The sequence below is a fragment of the Cherax quadricarinatus genome, chromosome 60 (assembly GCF_038502225.1).
Source record: "Cherax quadricarinatus isolate ZL_2023a chromosome 60, ASM3850222v1, whole genome shotgun sequence".
Classification (NCBI taxonomy): Eukaryota; Metazoa; Arthropoda; class Malacostraca; order Decapoda; family Parastacidae; genus Cherax; species Cherax quadricarinatus.
The window spans coordinates 18,067,612-18,089,796 of NC_091351.1; the positions used below are offsets into that span (position 1 = coordinate 18,067,612).

The following is a 22,185-nucleotide window of genomic DNA, read 5'->3' on the forward strand; positions in this document are numbered from 1 at the left end:
CATCGTAAACCAAAATTATCGGAAAGCGAATCAATTTTCCCCATAAGAAATAATGGAAATCAAACTAATCTGTGCAAGACACACAAAAGTATGAAAAAAAAAAATTTACCACATGAAATACACCTACCATCCGACTTACGACCTGCTCGACTTACGACCACTCGACTTACGACCGTGTTTTTTATGCCAAATTTCTGGGAAATAAACAACTATTTGTGTTGTACACAGTGTTTATCCTAAACCTTACAGTATAAAATACAGTACTTACAGCATAAAAAGTAAAGTAAAACATGAAATACCAAAATAAAACAATAAAATAAAGACATTACAAAAATGTTTTGTTGATATTCAGTAGTAAAGTTCGACTTATGACCATTTCGACTTACGACCGGTTTCTCGGAACCGAACTCGGTCGTAAGTCGGATGGTAGGTGTATTAAGTTTAATGCACACAAACTGAAGAAGACATGCACAGTTTGTAGTGTGTACTCTACTAACAATAGAATACATGACACTTACCTTTAATGAAGATCTGGTGATGATTGATGAGATGGGAGGAGGGGAGAGTGTCGAACTTGAAGATTGAGACACTTATGCAACATATGGGAATCTTTATTCAAGAAATGTTTTGCCACGCAGTGGCTTCATCAGTCCGATACAAAGTAGAAAGGCGTAAGGAGAGGAGGAGTTTGAGGTAATCAGTCCCTCAGCCTGGAATCGATGTGTTCAGTCCATCAATCTTGTAGAATGTACAGCATAGGGCCGTAGACGTGGCTTATATACTGTAGTGAGGTGAAGCGAAGCAGGAGGAGGTGAGGTCATAGTGGTACCATCCACTAGTCGAAGTAGGTTTTCGTCCAAATGTTGGACAAGTGTTGAAGAATTCTTTGTAACAAGATCCCATGATGCTGCAGTGTCAGACAGTTGTGATGAATGGTTTGAAAAACCGACAAGTTGAAGATTGAGACACTTATGCAACATATGTTGCATAAGTGTCTCAATCTTCAACTTGTCGGTTTTTCAAACCATTCATCACAAGTGTCGAACTTATTGTTTAGAAAGGGAATCCCCTTCCATTAGGAATTGAGGTAGCAAGTCCTTTTCCGGGGTTACTTCCCTTCTTCTTTTAATGCCACTAGGACCAACTTGAGAGTCACTGGACTTCTGTCGCACACCATATCTGTCCATAGAGGCCTGTAACTCTCGTTCCTGTATGACTTTCCTAAAGTGGTTCACAACAGTGTCATTGTACAGGTTGCCACCACGGCTTGCAGTAGCTGTGTGAGGGTGATTTTCATCAAAAAAGCTTTGCACTTCAAGGGACTTTGCACACATTTCCTTAATCTTTGAAGTAGGCAACTTCTTCAATTTCTCCATCCCCTCCTCCGAAGCAGTTTCCTCAGGTCTGGCCTCTTGATGTTGAAGATGATCTAGCAGCTCATCAGTGGTTAGTTTGTCAATGTCCTCCTCCACCAACTCTTCCACATCCTCCCGACTAACCTCCAACCCCAAGGACGTCCCCAATGCCACAATGGATTCCTCAACTGGCATAGGATTCCCAGGGTTAGCCTCAAACCCTTCAAAATTCCTTTTGTCTACACATTCTGGCCAGGCAGAGTTCAAGGCCCTCTTAGTCACTCCCTTCCAAGCCTTACCTATAAGGTTTACACAATTGAGGATATTAAAGTGATCCTTCCAAAACTCCTCTAGAGTCAATAGAGTGTCTGTGGTGACTTCAAAGCACCTTTCAAACATACATTTGGTGTACAGTTTCTTGAAGTTGGAAATGACCTGCTGGTCCATGGGCTGCAGGAGAGGAGTGGTATTAGGAGGCAAAAACTTGACCTTAGTGAAGCTTATGTCCCCAGAAAGTTGCTCTGCCAAGTCTGTAGGATGACAAGGGGCATTGTCTAATACCAGGAGGCACTTAAGGTCTAATTTCTTTTCAATTAGGTAGTTTTTCACATTGGGGGCAAATGCATGGTGTAACCAGTCATAGAAAAAGTCCCTAGTGACCCATGCCTTAGTGTTTGCCCTCCACAGCACACACAAATTAGCCTTGAGGATATTCTTTTGCCTGAACGCTCTGGGAGTTTCTGAGTGATACACCAATAAAGGCTTCACTTGGCAATCACCACTAGCATTGGCACACATCAGAAGAGTAAGCCTGTCTTTCATAGGCTTATATCCTGGGAGTGCCTTTTCCTCCTGAGTAATGTAGGTCCTGCTTGGCAATTTCTTCCAAAACAGGCCTGTTTTGTCGCAATTAAACACTTGTTCAGATTTAAATTCTTCACTGTCTATGTAATCCTTGAATGCCTTCACATATTTTTCAGCTGCTTTTTGGTCCGAACTGGCAGCCTCACCATGCCTAATCACAATATATATGCCACTACGATTCTTAAATCTTTCAAACCAACCTTTGCTGGCCTTAAATTCACTCACATCACCACTAGTTGCAGGCAATTTCTTTACCAAATCGTCATGCAACTGCCTAGCCTTTTCACAAATGATCGCTTGAGAGATGCTATCTCCTGCTACCTGTTTTTCATTTATCCACACCAATAACAGTCTCTAAACATTTTCTAACACTTGCGGTTGCTGTTTCGTAATCACAGTTGCACCTTTTGCAACAACAGCTTCCTTGATTGCCGTTTTCCTGGTCACTATAGTAGAGATGGGTTTATTATACAACCTGACCAGCTCCGACACATGCACTCCACTTTCGTACTTTGCAATTATCTCTTTCTTCATTTCAATTGTCATTAGCACCTTTTTTCTCGAAGGGTTGGCACTAGAAGCTTTCTTGGGGCCCATGGTGACTTATTTTGCAGAAAGAAGCACCAAAAACAGTGATAATGTGGAATGTATTGAATGTATCCTTAGATGCGCGCACACTGGCTGGCTTGTAAACACTGGCACACACGGGGCAGTTCAGGCCACACGTGGACACGTCTCGTATGAATCGTATCGAATACCGGGTTTTCGATCGGATACCAAGGCAAAATTTTTGTGATATAATGCATCGAATACCGGATTTATCGAATACCGATGCCATCGAATACCAGGGGTCCACTGTACTACTCAAATCAACTTGAATGTATCTATAAATCTTGCACAAGGGATGAGCATGGTGAATATACCATAGCTAAATTTAAATCAAGAGGCCTGCAAAAAACCCCTCAGTTACAAACATCTACAGAGTACCAGAGTCAAACATTTACCACTTTATTGAAAAATTAGTTAACTTGATAACTGATGCACATATGAACAAAGACCACCTGTTGCTAACAGGAGATTTCAACATGAATTTACTACATGACCAAAATCCACAAGTAACTGAATTCACAAACACTATGAGCAACTGCCTGTTGCTACCAACAATATCTAAACCTACAAGAATCTCTGAGACCAGTGTCTCTTTAATAGACCACATCTGGATTAACACCATATCCCCTTTAAAATCAGGCATAATCACAGACAACACCACAGACCACTACCCAACCTTTCTCATAACCCATTCTTTCATATGTAGGCCTACAAGCTTTCTCTCACTAGATTTGAAGGCGCTAGAATTTATGAGTACTAGTATGTCAAGGGCCCTGGCACGTAAGCCGTACTAGTACGTCCGAAACCCTCAAAGGGTTAAAGGTTACTATCAGGTACCTTTGACAGATAAGGCGAAGGAAATCTCTGCCTTCGTAATTCCAGGAGGTCCTTATCAATATACAGTTACCCCCTTTGGAATGAAAAACTTCCCCTCTTCATTCCAGAAACTTATCCATCAGGCTATTAAAGGACTTGAAGGCACGGCAGCATACCTGGATGATATTGTAGTGGTGTCTGATGCTTGGGATCAACACCTAGTTAGACTTAAGGCTCTCTTTGAGACCTTTCAGAGTTCCCATGTAACTGTTAATTTATCTACGTTTTCCTTTGGCCAGGCCACTGTTACTTTTCTAGGCCATGAAGTAGGTAGTGGCAAAGTTGCTCCTAAATTTGCTAAAATTTTTGCCATTAAAGATTATCCAGTTCCACATGAAAGGAAATCCCTTCAATGTTTCCTAGGCATGATAGAATTTTACAGAAGATTCTGTAAGAATTTTTCAGATATTGTAGTGCCTCTTACCTCTCTTACCAGTCACAAAGTTCCCTTTATTTGGACCCCAGAAAGCCAAAATGCTTTCACTAAAGCAAAAAGATTATTATGTACTGCACCAATTCTTTTGTCTCCAGACTTCTCCAAACCTTTCTCATTACAGGTTGATGCTTGTGAGTCTGGGGTTGGGGCAGTGCTATTGCAAAACGGGGACGAGGAGTTGCAGCCTGTAGCACGTGGTCACTGTCTATAGCGACCGCAACCCTCTAGTATGAATATCTCCAAGCCATGAAGAACCACAATACGAGGCTCATGAGATGGACTCTACGACTGCAACCCTATTCTCTCAGAATATTACACATTGCCGGCAAAGAAAATAAGTTGGCAGCAACTTTATCTAGAGTCTAACAATGTTACTCTATATTATAATTATAATTATATATTAGGTTAGGATGTGTTAGGGACCTGTGGTAACCCCTTTCAAGCTCTTTTTTTTATCCCCTGGTGTGGGACTTTTTTTTAGTGAGGGAGTGTGGGATACCGTCCTCCCGCAGTTTGGACCTACACTAGCCCGACTGTCTGCTGTCTCGCTCTGAGTTTAGGGTTTGGCTTTTTGTCGCGAATAAAGCTGAGCTCTATCTAAGAGTTGGATGGCTGAGAGGAAAGGCAGTCCCATTATTTGGTGCCATGGCGGCATGGTAACCACTGGGAGGTGGGAGCCTAATCCTGAGCCCTCTCGGGGTGGGGTTGTGGCATGCAAAGAGTATGTAACCTTTATTCGGCACATGTACACACCCGCACTGAAAGGCTATCTCCCCCATCCAGCGAACCAGGTACTAAGGGTTGATGATGGGGCCCCGTCGTTCAACCAGTACCCAGGTTCCAGCCAATGAGAAGATGGTTTTGGCAATCACAGAGGTGATGTGGGTACCACTCACCTGTCTGCACTTGTCATTCCCATTCTAGAGCTGGTTGAAGCACAGTCTGCTCTCTAGTGGCTTCTATTCTGCCTTGCTTACCGTGGAGTGCACTAATACCTATTGTTGTACATAGTGTATATAGTGTACATACTTCTGTTCTAAATTGGTGAAGGATAATACAAGTCAAAAGTTTTTCTGCTGTGTTTATTTTGCTCCCTTTACACCCAGGATAATAGGCCTTTGGGAATCCTGGGTTATAATAACCACATAGAAGTATACATACCTACCAAAACCAGTACATATTGCCCTTCACCAAATTGCAGCAGTCTCATACTGTAAACTACTGAAAACTACTCCTGAATCATGTTTCATAAAAAACATTCTTGAATACATGAATATATCCTTTTATTTGAGTAAATTAGATTCACTTATAATTAATAGAACTACTGTACAACCATGATAATTTCTTTAGTGACAAGTAGTCAGTAAGCCATTAAATTAAGTCAGCCCATAATGCCTAGGCATAATAGAGGCTCTCTTTGTACTGCAACCCATTATTGTAAAAATATAATCTCAATGTACTACTTGCAAAGAAATAAATGAATTTGAATTTGAATTTTCTAAAGTCTAAATCTGCTCACCATTAACCCTTTGATTGTTTTGGTCGTATATATACGTCTTACGAGCAAGTGTTTCGGACGTATTAATACGCTTAAATTCTTGCGGCTTCAAATCAAACAGCCGAAAGCTTGTAGGCCCACATGTGAGAGAATGGGTCTCATTATGCAGCACGTAGTGCATAATGAGAAAAAAAAAACTCTGACCATTGTTTTGGATTAAAACGCCGACTCTGAGGTGTATTTTCATATAGTATTTATTGTTGTATTCTCATTTTCATGGTCTCATGTGATAAAATGGAAAACATATATTACAAAAATAGAGATGATTTTGACTAGTTTCGCTATGAAAACGACTTTGAAATTGAGCTCAAAGTAGCGGAAAAGTTCGATTTTTACCAATGTTCAGGAGTAAGCAAATCACACCACACATCCAATACACATCAACTTGGGAGTCTAATATTCTTTCACTAGTGCAGTGATATTATTTATACCATTTTTACAATACTGCAGTAGTCTGCATAACAGTAAATTTTGTATTTTTTGTATGAATAAAAAATCAAAATAGAAAGCAATAGTAATATAAGAGGGGCCTAGATATGTGACTAATGAACAGAGGATATGTTATTTTAGTGTCAAGAATGTCTACATTGTTTATCCTGGACCCTATTTTGAAATTGGCATCTTTTTTAATTTGCGTGAAATTGGCCAAATTGCCAATTTCTGACCACTTTATTGAGTAGTTCAAATTGGTAAATGGGCAGTGTCTTGTACTCAACTGATAGAAAAAATGGAGTTCTAAAGAAATAGCTATGAGTTTGGTCAATGGGAACAACGGAATTGGCCAAAAACAGGGCTCAAAGTCGGTGAAATCGCCGATGCGTATATGTCGCTGAGACCGCTAACTTCGCGGGAGTGAGTTTTCGACCAAATTTCATACTTTTGGTGTCATTACCATCGGGAAAAGATTCGCTATCATTTCGTAAGAAATTTTTTTTTCTTTTTTTTTTTTCAAAAAATTTTGCGACATAGAATGACAGTTTCAGAAAGGGGCTTGCGACAGTCAAAGGGTTAAGAACATCCATACTTACTCATGTGCCTACTACATACATAGAACAATACATGCAAACATAAACCCTCCACTCAAACTTCTCACCAACCTTAACAGGACACACGACCATAACACAAGACACAGATCTCTTTTTTGATGTACCCCGTGTCCATATCACATTGTGTAAAAACTCTATGCACATAAAGGGTCCCAAAATTTGGAATTCATTACCAGAAAATACTAAAGTAACCCGGTCTGAAAATCAATTGAAGACTCTTCTCAAAAGCCACTTAATCACCCTAGACTAAATGCTAAATACTCAATATTCCCATAATATAATTTCAATATTTACTTTTGAACCTACTGTCCATTGTCGACAGGAATATAACTGAATCATGTTTCACAAAAAGCATTTTAAATATATGAATATATCCTTTGGTTTATATAAATTAGATTCACTTATAATTAATAGAACTACTGTACAACTATGATAAATTTCTTTAGTGTTAAGTAATCAGTAAGCCAATAAATTAAGTCGACTCATAATGCCTAGGCATAATAGAGGCTCTCTTTGCATTGCAACCCATTATTGTAAATATATAATCTCAATGTACAACACATATCACCGAGACTGTTAACTTCATGAGAGTGTAATTCCATAAGTTTTCCATCAAATTTTGTACTTCTGGTGTCATTACCATCGGAAAAAGGTTCTCTATCATTTCATAAGAAATTTTTTTTTTTTTTTTTTAATTCTTCCACACTGAGAGCAGGTTTGTTAGCAGGGATCTCGACAGTGAAAGAGTTAAGGGAAATCAACTTGACGACACTGGAGGCCAGGAGGGATGGGGGGGGTCATGACAACGATATAGATGGGACACAGCGGCAAGGAGTCACAGCTGGAAGTTGAAAACTCAGATGATTCACAGAGATGTTAGGAAGTATTTCTTCAGTAATAGAGTTGTCAGGAAGTGGAACAATCTGGAGAGTGATGTAGTGGAGGCCCGACCCATTCACAGCTTTAAGAGGTTCAATAAAGCTCATGGAGAAGGGAGAAAGTGGACATAGTAGCAACTAGCAAAGAGGTAGGGCCAGAAGTCATGATTTGACCCCTGCAACCACAAATAAGTGAATATACACACACATATATCCACATTCCATGAGGAACTGGAACAGAATTCTTCCTCTGTAAGCCATGCGTGTCGTAAGAGGCGACTAAAATGCTGAGAACAAGGGACTAGTAATCCCTTCTCCTGTATACATTACTAAAGTTAAAAAGAGAAACTTTTGTTTTTTGTTTTGGGCTACCCTGCCTTGGTGGGATACAGCCAGTTTGTTGAAAGAAGAAGAAGAAGAATATATCCACATACACACAAACACACATATATACATACAAATAAACACACACACATATACATCAAAATAAACACACACACATACACACACAAATATCTGTACATTAATAACTTACCAAAGTGGAGCCATGGAGAGAGATTACTGAGTGCCTTCACATTGGGGTCATTCCGCTGGGTGGCATATTTTCTAAGTCGCTTGAGACAAAATTCATTTAGGGTATCCAGTCCCGCACGTGTTCCAGGAGTTGCCCATTCAACAGGCTTAACAGTCAAGTCAATTTCCAAAGTGCTTCTAGCAGCTATCCAGTCCACAGGCTACAGGATATATTAACAAGTAAAAACAATGTTAACAATATCAATAACAAGTATTGTAAACAACAGTTAATAAGAGAATTTAACTCTCCCTTTAGAAAAATTTATTCATTACAATTTGATGAAAAAAGTCTACAAGAAAAAGTTAACCCTTTCACTATTATCAATCTAATTAATGTTAATCACTTCAATTACCTAACTTTTATATCAGTATGCAATAATGTATATTAAAATGTACTGCTCCATAACCTGTGTCAATACAAAGTAAGAATTAGGATTAGTCTGCCTGAAATGCCTAGGCATGCTAGTGGTCTTCTTTGCAATTAATATTTTACAATATGTAGACCAAACATTGTAGGCTTTGCAAGGAAATAAACATTTTCATTTTCCTTTTCAATTCTCTCCCTGCTCTCAACACCTTACAGTGTGTGTGTGCATGTGTGCCTTAATTAATATTTGCATCAATAACTCACTACAATTGTGACCAGATATAAACATGTAAAGAGTTCATTACCTTTGTAACTTGTTCAACTATCAAAACTTTGCAGCCCAGTCCCTGGACCCATTGTGTACCTCTGTAATCCTTTGACTACTGCCCAGATGGGTATGGGGTGCATAATGAAGATGTTAAACCTTCTGCTTCAACACAAATGTTAGCATATTATAATTACTGGTGACCTCAACCAGCATCTTATATGGAGAGACTCTGATGACCTTCTTGCAGTGTCTGACATTAGAAACTTTGTTGATTCCCAACTCACATTTCTGGATCCTTCCTCGACCCAGTAGTGAGTGATCTATTAGAAATCATAGTCACTTGCCAACCCCTTGGCTAGGTTGGATCATCTGACCTCAAGGCTGTCTTTATGACACTGAAGGTTCCAGCAGAACGAGGTGAAGAATTTATACATACAACCTGGATTAGAGAAGGCCTGTTTCAATGTTCACTCTCTGTAATGTGCTTGTGTAGTATTAGCAGGAGAGACTATGTGATGGCAGGGTTTACTGTTTTCAGGAGAATTCTTGCTAAGACTTCAGAGATGGTGAAGCTGCCTTTGTTTTGTTTAATTGTATGTATTAGAAACAGCGATTAGTGCTGATTCAAGGCACTTGCGTCTGAATTTCATGAGATGATTGGTGGAATTTTGGTGTTGTATACAGGCGTTGTTCAAGTTATCATTCCTACATGCGTAAATGAGTTCATTGAGGCATGTTTCGAGGTTTCTAGCTGTTTCACCTACATAAATCCTGTCGCAGCCTCCACAGGGTATAGTGTAAACCCCTGCATTGACTGGTTCGTGGTGCTTGGATTTTATCCTGGTTAGGTCCTTCATTGACATGCTGGAAGCGATGGTGACTCTAGTGTTAGCTTGTGCAAGTACTTTAGAAACGTTCAAAGCAACCTGCTGTTGTGAAGAATTATAACTTTGTTAGGAGTGGTGAGGGTGCATGACAAAGCTCCTGGAGAGCGAAACGTTGCCACAATAAAATGTCACATTAGTTGCACTTGTGTCCTTTTACTTTACATATTGTCGGTAATTCTACTAACACATATACACATGTATAACTACTACTACTACCCAGTGCGTCGGCAATTTTCTAAGGTTCGACTTACGTCCATTTTGACTTTAGACCGGCTAGTCGGAACCAAGCTCGGTCATAAGTTGGATGGTACCTGTATTATCATACATAGCAGCGTATGTGTAGAGAACCTGGGATAACCCCAAAAAAGTCAGAGTGACTTTTTAAGATCATTAAGTCTACAAATATTTTAAGGTAAGTAATGAGTGTACTGTACATGCATTTTATCATTCTAGGGCACTTTAAATGTCTAGTATATACTGCATTGTTCACTCGAGGAGAAACAAAGCCAGACTGACTCATGACGGCTGTGCAGGGAGGCGCACAGGTGGACAGGTCTGGTACGAGGAATGAAACACGGGGCAAAATTTAGCCAAAAAAATGGTTCTAAACTTGAAATGTACGATATTCAGTGCGGATGATACTCGGGGTTCCACTGTATCATAGTTCAAGTGTCCCAGTCTTAGATGAAACTTCCTGTGTCAAGAAGGTAATAATGTAAGACTAAGAATTAATAAGAAACATTCATTCCAGGTTTCCCGTACCTCAGCTTAACCCTTTGAGGGTCCAAGCCGTAGTTCTACGCCTTGTCCACAGGGTCTAAGAATTTTCAAAAAAAAAAAATTTTTTATTTATTCTTAACCCTTTGACTGTTTCAGGCCCCTCTCTGAAACTGTCATTCTATGTCGCCAAATATTCAAAAAAAAAAAAAAATTATTTTTTCTTATGAAAATGTTAAGATTATTTTTCTGAGTGTTTTAGTCCAAAAAAAAATTTTTGCCATCGGTACTTACCGAGATATAGAGCCGTGAAGTTTGCAGAAAATGAGCCGCGTATGGCAACAGCGGTGACTGCCGCTCACCCGGTAAACTTTAGTTTACTTGTAATTGAAGGTTTTTTGTTTTTTTCACTATTTTATTTTTTCACATAACTTATGTGGCCTATGAGACCAAAGTAAGGTGCAATGTGCATATATACACTCGTTGTATACAACACAATAAGCACACAAACATAATTATCAATACATTGTTTACAAAACTTGTTTACAAAAACAAACAAACAATCATCCTCCTCCTCCTTCTCCTCCTTCTCCTCCTCCTCCTTCTCCTCCTCCTTCTCCTCCTCCTCCTCCTTCTCCTCCTCCTCCTTCTCCTCCTCCTCCTCCTCCTCCTCCTCCTCCTTCTCCTTCTCCTCCTCCTTCTCCTCCTCCTCCTTCTCCTCCTCCTTGTCTTGTGTGTGAGTGTGTGGCTTATAATTGTTTTGAGTCAGAAGTCGGCAGCTGTCAAAGTGACATATTGTCTCATTACTCACTCCCCCTCCCGCCTGTCAAAACAATGGGGTCGGATGCTGCTTCCCCTCCTCCATTCAATCTAATTATCTTTCTCCCTCATTCTATATCTTTCAATCTGTCTCTCTTTCTATCTGTCTGCCTATCTCTGTCTCACAGGTACACATAAATACAAGTATACATAGTGTAAATTACCTAGGATAACCCAAGAAATCCAGACAAAGTGCTATACTCTGCTTGAAGATGTGAGTAAACGTGATGACACAGTCTTGTGGCTCTCTCTGAGACAGAGAGCTAGATGGACAGACAGGGAGCTTGACAGACAGACAAATAGACAGACAGGAATGTTTGTGTACCAGCAAAAACAAAGGGAGGGCGATGGTCATGTAATATTTCCTTATCAGCTCTACCCTCGTTTAAGCTCATCAAAGTCAGCTCTTATCAGATGTTATCTCCCCTTATCTTGTCACTGTCATGGGGTGGACTTTTTTTTTTCTTACTTCAAGGGAACAATATTATTACATCTTCTTCTTCCTCCTCCTCCTCCTCCTCCTCCTCCTCCTCTTCTCCTCCTCCTCCTCCTCCTCCTCTTCCTTCCCTCCTCCTCCTCCTCCTCCTCCTCCTCCTCTTCCTCCCCTCCTCCTCCTCCATTGCTTTTGGTCTCAAACTCCTCCAAATCATGAAATTGATCTTCACTGACACTTCCATCTGTGTTAGAGCATCACTTGGGAAGAGAAGAGTCCCAGATTTGCTGGGGAATCACATATTTCTTACCGCTAGACATGCTGAAAAAGGACAACTGAAATGGCATTCCCACAATGCACCACTGGCTCCCCGATTTTTTTTATATGGTGCACACTGACCATGGAGACCCATTCTCTCACATGTGGGCCTACCAGCTTTCTCCTGCTTGATTTGAAGCTGCTAGAATTTATGCGTATAAATACGTCAGAAACATTGGCTCGTAAGACGTATTTATACGATGGAAACAGTCAAAGGGTTAAGAAATGGTAGAGAATCCTTTTCTGAAGGTAATAAAACAAAAAGTATGAAATTTGATGGAAAACTGACAAAATTACACTACTGCGAATTTTACTGCATCAGTAACATTTATGCAATGGCGATTTTGCCCAATTTGACTCCTAATTTAGGCCAATTACAATATTCCAGTCGACAAAATTCTTTGCTATTTTGCTAGTACAGGAGTATTACAGTGGACCCTTGGTTTTCATGAGTCTCAGTTTTCGTGAATTTTGGTTATCGGCAACTTTTTTCATCAAAATATAGCCTTGGTTTTCGTGATTTCCATTGGATTTCGGCAGTCGTACAGAATGTGTCCCAGTGGCCCTGAGCACACAAAGCCTCCCACAGATGCATTCAGAGTCAGTCTGGCATTGTTTCTTGGCAAGTGAGCATCACCCCGCATTCATACGAAACATTTCATAATAATCCATTGTTTTTTGTGCAACTGCTAAATAAGCCACCATGGGCCCAAAGAAAGCTCCTAGTACCAGCCCTTTGGTAAAGGAGGTTGTGGAATGTAATGCGGTATTGGGGAATTCCATGGGGTTACATGTAAGTGGCCAGGATGCGGAAGAGTTCGTGGAGGACCACAGTAAAGAGCTAACCACTGAAGAGCTGCAAGAGCTTCATCTGCAACAGCAACAGACCACAGCTGAGGAAACTGTTTCACAGGAGGAGGAACAGAGAGGAAAAAAATGTGCCTTCTTCAAAGATTAAGGGCATTTGTGCAAAGTGGGGTGAGGTGCAAACATTTGTGGAGGAACATCACCCTAAAAAAGCTGTTGTAGGCCGTGTCTGCGATATGTTCAATGACAATGCTTTGTCCCATTTTAGGGAAATTTTAAAGAGACGCCAGAAACAGAGATCTCTGGACAGATATTTAGTACCACAGGTATGCAGTGACTCTCAAGCTGGTCTTAGTGCCATTAAAAAACAAAGGGAAGTAACCCTGGATATAAATGCACTGGAAAATGTACAAAGGAGGATGACAAAGCTGATCCCACATACCAGAAATTTCCCCTATGAGGATAGACTGAGGGCCCTGAATCTGCACTCTAGACAGGCGTAGAATTAAGGGGGATATGACTGAGGTGTATAAATGGAAAACAGGAATTAATAAAGGGGATGTAAATAGCGTGCTAAAAATCTCTAGCATAGACAAGACTTGCAGCAATGTTAGAAAAATTCAGTTTCAGGAAAGATATAGGGAAGCACTGGTTTGATAACAGAGTTGAGGATAAGTGGAGCAAACTCCCGAGTACTGTCATAGAAGCTAAGACATTGTGTAGTTTTAAAAATAGGTTGGATAAATACAAGAGTGGGTGTGGGTGGGTGTCAGTTGGACCTGACTAGCTTGTGCTACTAGGTCAGATGCCATGCTCCTTAAGTGAATGTGACTGACCTGACTAGGTTAAGGCATAGGCTTAAGCCGGTGGGAGAATTGGACCTGCCTCACATGGGCCAGTAGGCCTGTTGCAGTGTTCCTTCTTTCTGAAGACTGACAAAGTGTCTTAGAGAATGTTGCACTAATGTTCACCACAAACGTCTGGAATGTTCATTGCAATCACTCGCAATACCGGTTCAACATTACATCATTCAGTACCATCATTTGTTCATAGCTTTGTGGAATTATCCACCGCAGGGAGAATACGGAGATGCAATAAACACTACATGGTTAGTTCTACCGTGAATTTCATGACTCATATAAAGGAACTAGTCTAACTTTCCTAGTTTCCTGAGATTGTTAGAATGAGCAAAAGTCAAAAACACACAAAGGAAAATGCTGAACTCAGCTTTATATACATTCGTTGCTAGCCTGTGCATCCAGAATTAACACAAGAGGAAAGGTTTCTTGTTATTCAGCTGTAACTAGAAGTCATAATGGGCCCAACTTGTAGATCAAGTTGGACACAGGTTTTCTCTTAATTTTCCTACATGGGGTAAGGAGTAATTACTCTTGTTTAACCTCATTGTGTAGTTGATCAGAAACTCTAGCAAGGAGAGAGTCATGCATGGAGATGCCTGGTACATGTGTGGTTTTAATAAAGCTGTTTGTGAGGAAGAGTCCACTAGCTCCTTCTGGGAGGGCTAAGTCCCTCAGAGGGCTGAGGGGGCACTCAAGAGGGTTGAGGGGGCACTCAGAGGGCTGAGAGATACCCCCTTCACCGGAGAATTTTCTCCACATGTATTGGACACGTGACATCATTCATTTACTCTTGAACATCGTCAAAAAACGAAAATTTCCACAACTTTGAGCTAAATTTCAAGCTATTTTCAGTATTAAAACCAATCAAAATCATCTCTATATCTGTAATATAGCTTCCATTCTATCAAAAGAGACCAAGAAACTGTGAATACAACTGTAAAAACCATACAAAAAATACTCTGCAAAGCCACTGTTGTAATCCAAAAACACACTTGCAGTTTTTTCTCATTATGAACTGTGTGCTCCAGGATTTGTTTTATATGGTGCACACTTACCACACAGATCCATTCTCTCATATCTGGGCCCAAATTTACTGCTCACAGCTTATCAGAGTGTCCTGAGCTCATGACTTGGACCCTGTGGACAAGGTGCAGAGCTACAGCTTGGACCCTCAAAGGGTTAATAACTTACCTCAGCTGGATATTTACTTGTATAAGGATGCTTTGTAACTGGTGGAAATTTTGTGAGGAAGTCTCCGAGTTTATCATGGATCTTTTTACGAATAGTTTTTGCTGAGTATTCTTGTTTATCTGAGGCCAGCCAACATGGAATAACATTGTGAGCATCAACCTGAAATAAATAAAATTCAAGGCATAATATTTCACATTACATTTCATTATATATATACAGTGGATCCCCCGCCTAACGATCAGCTCCCAACTCAACCAATTATGTAAGTGTATTTTTGTAAGTGCTTTTGTAGGTATATTTTTGGGGGGTCTGAAACGGACTAATCTAATTCACAATATTTCCTATGGGAACAAATTTGGTCTATAACAGTACCCAGACAGACTTCTGGATTGAAATAATATCGTTAGGCGGGGGTCCACTGTATATATATACATGTACAGTGGACCCCCGCATAGCGACTTTAATCCGTGCAAGAGGGCTCATTGTTATGCGAAATGATCGGTATGCGAATGAATTTTCCCCATAAGAAATAATGGAAATCAAATTAATCCGTGCAAGACACCCAAAAGTATGAAAAAAATTTTTTTACCACATGAAATATACATTTTCCTACACACAAAGAGAAGGATACATGCACAATAGTAGAGTAGTACATGCACAATATATATTGTGCATGTACTACTCTACTAAATGAAGAATAAATGACACTTACCTTTATTGAAGATGCAGCAATGACTGATGAGACACTGTGTCCTGGGAGTACCCTTTCCTCCTGAGTACTGTAGGTCCTGTTTGGCATTTTCTTCCAGAACAGGCCTTATCACACTGTGTATGCCACTACGATTCTTAACCCTTTGAGGGTCGACAGGCCCTCTCCGAAACTCGTTCTCAGGGTCGGCCAAATTTAAAAAAAAAAAAAAATTATTTTCTCTTATGAAAAGATAGAGAATCTTTTCCCGATCATAAAGACACCAAAAGTTTGAAATTTGATAGAAAGCTTACGGAATTATGCTCTCGCAAAGTTAGCGGTCTCGGCGATATTTACGCATCGGCGATTTTACCCACTTTGAGCCCCATTTTCGGCCAATTTCACTGTACTAGTCGACAAAAAACATGAATATTTCGCTAGAACTCCATTTTTTCTATCGAATGGGTGCTAGAAACCACCCATTTATAAATTCAACTATCCAGTACAGTGGTCAGAATTTAGCAATTTTGCCAATTTCACACAAATTTCAAAAGATGCCAATTTCCGAATAGGGTCCAGAATAAACAAGAAAGACATTCCTGGCACTAAAATGACATTTCCTCTAGTCATTAGTCACGTCTCAAGGGCCCTCTTATATCCTTTTGCTTTCCACTTTGAATTTTTATTCTCACAAAAAATATAAGATTTACTGTTATGCAGACTACTGCATTAGTGTAAAAAATGGTATAAATATTATTGGTGCACTTGTAAAAGAATATTAGACTCACCAGTTGACGTGTATTGCACGCTTGGCACGATTTGTTTACTTTTGAAGTTTGGTAAAAATCAAACATTTCTGCTACTTTGAGCTCAATTTCAAGGCACCTTTCATTGTAAAACCAGTCAAAATCATCTCAATTTCTGTAATATGTCTTCCATTCTATAAAATGAGACCAAGAAAACTAGAATACAACAATAAATACCATACGAAAATACACTGCAAAGTCGCTGATTTATTAAAAAAAAATGGTCAAAGTTTTTTTTTTCTCATTATGCACTGTGTGCTGCAGGATTTTTTTTAGACTGTGCACACTGACCACATAGACCCATTCTTTCACATGAAGGCCTACCAGCTTTCTCCCACTAGATTTGAGGCCGCTAGAATTTATGAGTACTAGTACGTCAAAAACCCCTACGCGTAAAACGTACTAGTACGACCAAAACCCTCAAAGGGTTAAATCTCTCAAACCAACCTTTGCTGGCTTTAAATTCACCAATATGAGCACTAGTTCCAGGCAATTTTCCCTGTTCACCTGGGTGTTAGTCGACTGGTGTGGGTTGCATCCTGGGAGACAAGATTAAGGACCCCAATGGAAATAAGTTAGACAGTCTTCGATGACACTGACTTTTTTGGGTTATCCTGGGTGGCAAATCCTCTGGGGTTAATTGTTTCTTGGTATTCTCAATAAGCCACACCAACAACGGTGCTACAGCAGCAGCAGCAGCTGACAGTGCTACAGCAGCAGCAGCAGCTGACAGTGCTACAGCAGCAGCAGACGATGCTACAGCAGCAGCAGATGATGCTACAGCAGCAGCAGCAGCTGACGGTGGTACAGCAGCAGCAGCAGCTGACAGTGCTACAGCAGCAGCAGACGATGCTACAGCAGCAGAAGACGATGTTACAGCAGCAGCAGATGGTACTACAGCAGCAGCAGCACCTGACGGTGGTACAGCAGCAGCAGCAGCTGACAGTGCTACAGCAGCAGCAGACGATGCTACAGCAGCAGCAGATGGTACTACAGCAGCAGCTGACGGTGGTACAGCAGCAGCAGCAGCTGACAGTGCAGCAGCAGCAGCTGACGGTGGTACAGCAGCAGCAGCAGCTGTACCACCAATAGTAGCGATGGTTGATTGGGGTTTATTATACAACCTGGCCAGCTCGGAGACACGCACTCCACTTTCATACTTATCAATGATCTTTTTCTTCATCTCTATAGTAATTCTCACCCTTATTGCTGTAGGGTTGGCACTAGAAGCTTTCTTGGGGCCCATGGTCACTTATTTTGCAGATAAAATCACCAAAAACCCTGTAATAATATGAAATGTTCCGATTGTATGCTTGGATGTTACTGCGGAGGCTGGCTGGTAAACAATGCCACCGGCGGCACATGTGAGGCTGGCTAAGGGCGCACATTGGACACGTCTCGGACGAAGAGCGGTGAGCGGGTTTTTAAGCGGTATGCGAGGCAAAATTTTTGCGATAAAAGCGAGCGGTATGCGGATTGAACGTTATGTGATGCCGACGGTATGCGGGGGTCCACTGTATATACATATATATGTATATATATATATGTATATATATATATATGTATATATATATATATGTATATATATATATATATATATATATATATACATATATATATATATATACAGTGGACCCCCGCATACCGGACGCCTTGCATAACGGACAATCTGCATACCGGACGCTTTGATCGCTAAAATTTTGCCTCGCATACCGCCCAAAAACCCGCTCAGCGCCCTTCGTCCGAGACGCGTCCAATGTGCGGCCTGAGCCACGCTCACATGTTCCGCCGGTGGCATTGTTTACCAGCCAGCCTCCGCGGTAACATCCAAGCATACAATCGGAACATTTCGTATTATTACAGTGTTTTTGGTGATTTTTTTCTGGAAAATAAGTGACCATGGGCCCCAAGAAAGCTTCCAGTGCCAACCCTACAGCAATAAGGGTGAGAATTACTATGGAGATGAAGAAAAAGATCATTGATAAGTATGAAAGTGGAGTGCGTGTCTCCGAGCTGGCCAGGTTGTATAATAAACCCCAATCAACCATCGCTACTATTGGTGGTACAGCTGCTGCTGCTGCTGTACCACCGTCAGCTGCTGCTGCACTGTCAGCTGCTGCTGCTGTACCACCGTAAGCTGCTCCTGCTGCTGTAGTACCGTCTGCTGCTGCTGTAGCATCGTCTGCTGCTGCTGTAGCATCGTCTGCTGCTGCTGTAGCATCGTCTGCTGCTGCTGTAGCATCGTCTGTTGCTGCTGTAGCATCATCTGTTGCTGCTGTACCACCGTCAGCTGCTGCTGCTGCTGTAGCATCGTCTGCTGCTGCTGCTGCTGTAGCATCGTCTGCTGCTGCTGTAACATCGTCAGTTGCTGCTGTAGCATCGTCTGCTGCTGCTGTAGCATCGTCTGTTGCTGCTGTAGCATCGTCTGTTGCTGCTGTACCACCGTCAGCTGCTGCTGCTGCTGTTGCATCGTCTGCTGCTGCTGTAACATCGTCAGTTGCTGCTGTAGCATCGTCTGCTGCTGCTGTAGCATCGTCTGTTGCTGCTGTACCACCGTCAGCTGCTGCTGCTGCTGCTGTAGCACCGTTGTTGGTGTGGCTTATTGAGAATACCAAGAAACAATTAACCCCAGAGAATTTGCCACCCAGGATAGCCCAAAAAAGTCAGTGTCATCGAAGACTGTCTAACTTATTTCCATTGGGGTCCTTAATCTTGTCTCCCAGGATGCAACCCACACCAGTCGACTAACACCCAGGTGAACAGGGAAAATGCCTGGAACTAGTGCTCATATTGGTGAATTTAGAGCCAGCAAAGGTTGGTTTGAGAGATTTAAGAATCGTAGTGACATACACAGTGTGATAAGGCATGTTCTGGAAGAAAATACCAAACAGGACCTACAGTACTCAGGAGGAAAAGGCACTCCCAGGACACAGTGTCTCATCAGTCATTGCTGCATCTTCAATAAAGGTAAGTGTCATTTATTCTTCATTTAGTAGAGTAGTACATGCACAATATATATTGTGCATGTACTACTCTACTATTGTGCATGTATCCTTCTCTTTGTGTGTAGGAAAATGTATATTTCATGTGGTAAAAAATTTTTTTTCATACTTTTGGGTGTCTTGCATGGATTAATTTGATTTCCATTATTTCTTATGGGGAAAATTCATTCGCATACCGAACATTTCGCATAACAGCCAGCCCTCTTGCACGGATTAAGGTCGCTATGCGGGGGTCCACTGTATATATATATATATATATATATATATACATGTATATATATAGATATATATATATACAGTGGACCCTCAACCAGCGATATTAATCCGTTCCTGAGAGCTCATCGTTAGTCAAAATTATCGTTAGTCAAGTTAATTTTCCCCATGAGAAATAATGGAAATCAAATTAATCCGTGCAAGACACCCAAAAGTATTGAAAACAAAAAATTTTTACCACATGAAATATTAATTTTAATACACACAAACTGAAGATTACATGAACAGTTACATGACACTTACCTTTATTGAAGATCTGGTGATGACTGATGGGATGGGAGGAGGGGAGAGCGTTGATCTTCTTAGTGTTTAGAAGGGGAATCCCCTTCCATTAGCACTTGAGGCAGCAAGTCTTTTTCTTGGGTTACTTCCCTTGTTCTTTTAATGCCACTAGGACCAGCTTCAGAGTCACTGGACTTCTGTCGCACAATATATCTGTCCATAGATACCTGTACCTCTCGTTCCTTTATGACTTTCCTAAAGTGGTTCACAACATTGTCAGTGTACAGGTTGCCAACACGGCTTGCAATAGCTGTGTGAGGGTGATTTTCATCAAAAAAGGTTTGCACTTTAAGCCACATTGCACACATTTCCTTAATCTTTGAAGTAGGCAACTTCTTCAATTTCTCTCTCCCCTCCTCCGAAGCAGTTTCGTCAGGTGTGGCCTCTTACTGTTGAAGATGATCTAGCAGCTCATCAGTGGTTTGTTCTTCATTGTCCTCCTCCACCAACTCTTCCACATCCTCCCCACTGACCTCACCAATATGAGTACTAGTTCCAGGCATTTTTTCCTGTTCACTTGGGTGTTAGTCAACTGTTGTGGATCGCAGCCTGGGGGACAAGATTAAGGACCCCCAATGGAAATAAGTTAGACAGTCCTCGATGATGCACTGACTTTCTTAGGTTATCCTGGGTGGCTAACCCTCCGGGGTTAATCGTTTCTCGGTAATTGTTTCACATTAAGCCACACCAACAACACTCTCTCCACATCTTCGAGTAATACAGCTGATGGTGGTGCAGCAACAACAACAGCTGACTGTGGTGCAGCAGCAGCTGCACCTTTGGCAAGAACAGCTTCCTTGATTGCCGTTTTCTTACCCACAACAGTAGCGATGGTTGATTGGGGTTTATTATAAAACCTGACCCTCCGGGGTTAATCGTTTCTCGGTAATTGTTTCACGTTAAGCCACACCAACAACACTCTCTCCATATCTTCGAGTAATACAGCTGATGGTGGTGCAGCAACAACAACAGCTGACTGTGGTGCAGCAGCAGCTGCACCTTTGGCAAGAACAGCTTCCTTGATTGCCGTTTTCTTACCCACAATAGTAGCGATGGTTGATTGGGGTTTATTATACAACCTGACCAGCTCAGAGACACGCACTCCACTTTCATACTTAGCAATGATCTCTTTCTTCATCTCCACGGTAATTCTCACCCTTTATCCTGTAGGGTTGGCACTAGAAGCTTTCTTGGGGCCCATGGTGACTTATTTTGCAGGTGCAATCACTACAAAGGCTGTGATAATATGAAATGTTCCAGTTGTATGTTTGGAAGCGACCGCGGTGGCTGGCTAGCTTGTAAACACTGGCACCCAAGGGACAAGTGAGGCACGCTCAGGCCAAAGTGGACGCGTATGGTACGGAACGAATAGCGCTGGTCGGGTTTTTAAGCGTTAGTCGAGGCAAAATTTTTGCGTTAAAATGTATTGCTAGTCAGATTTATCGTTAATCGATGCCATCGCTGGTTGAGGGGTCCACTGTATATATATATATATATATATATATATATATATATATATATATATATATATATATATATATATATATATATATATATATATATATATAATATATATATATATATATATACACACACAGTGGTCCCTCGTTTTTTGTAATTAATCCGTTCCTGGAGGAGCTACTATAAACGAAATTTACGATTTGCGAATCAATTTTCCCCAAAAGAAATAATGTAAATACAATTAATCCATTCCTGACACCCAGAAGTATTAAAACAAAAAAAAATTTTACATGAAATATACATGTAGTACATAAACAATACAATGGGAAATGATGAATGAAACATTAACAGCATAACACTTACCTTTATTGGAGATTCTTCTTAGCGTATGGGAGACTGGAGGAGAGAGAGTGGATTGTTTACAGTTTGGAAGGGGAATCCCCTTCCAGCAACACCTCAGGTACCAATTGCTTCTCTGGGGTTGCTTCTCTTCTCTGTTTCTTAATGCCACTAGGACCACCTTGACAGTCACTCTAGTCCTGTCTCGCAAAGTAACTGTGGAGAGAGCTCTGTTTCTGGCGTCTCTTTAACACTTCCCTAAAATGGCCCAAGACTTTGTCACTGTACATATTTCTCACCTTCTTTACCACAGGCTTGGCACTAGGAGCTTTCTTTGGAGCCATGGTAGCTTATTTAGTACTTGCAAGCACTAAAATGAGTGGAATATTATGAAATATTTCGTAGGAGCACTTGAGGGGACCTTCACTCACTGGTAAACAATGCCAGACTGGCTGGGTAGGGAGGCCTCCCC

At 41.0% G+C, this 22,185-nt stretch overlaps 1 protein-coding gene across 2 annotated transcripts in view; it reads right to left on the reverse strand.

The window, feature by feature from the left end:
- The window catches only part of phr (deoxyribodipyrimidine photo-lyase photorepair), a 138,601-nt gene that overhangs the window by 34,430 nt on the left and 81,986 nt on the right, over positions 1-22,185 (reverse strand). The window contains exons 5-6 of one of the 2 annotated variants that reach the window (XM_070097995.1): positions 14,863-15,021; positions 8,158-8,356 (exon numbers count right to left, since the gene is read on the reverse strand). In XM_070097995.1, coding sequence (XP_069954096.1) covers positions 8,158-8,356; positions 14,863-15,021 — 358 coding nt within the window. The remainder of the gene's footprint in view (positions 1-8,157; positions 8,357-14,862; positions 15,022-22,185) is intronic. The other variant, XM_070097996.1, reaches the window with a different exon arrangement.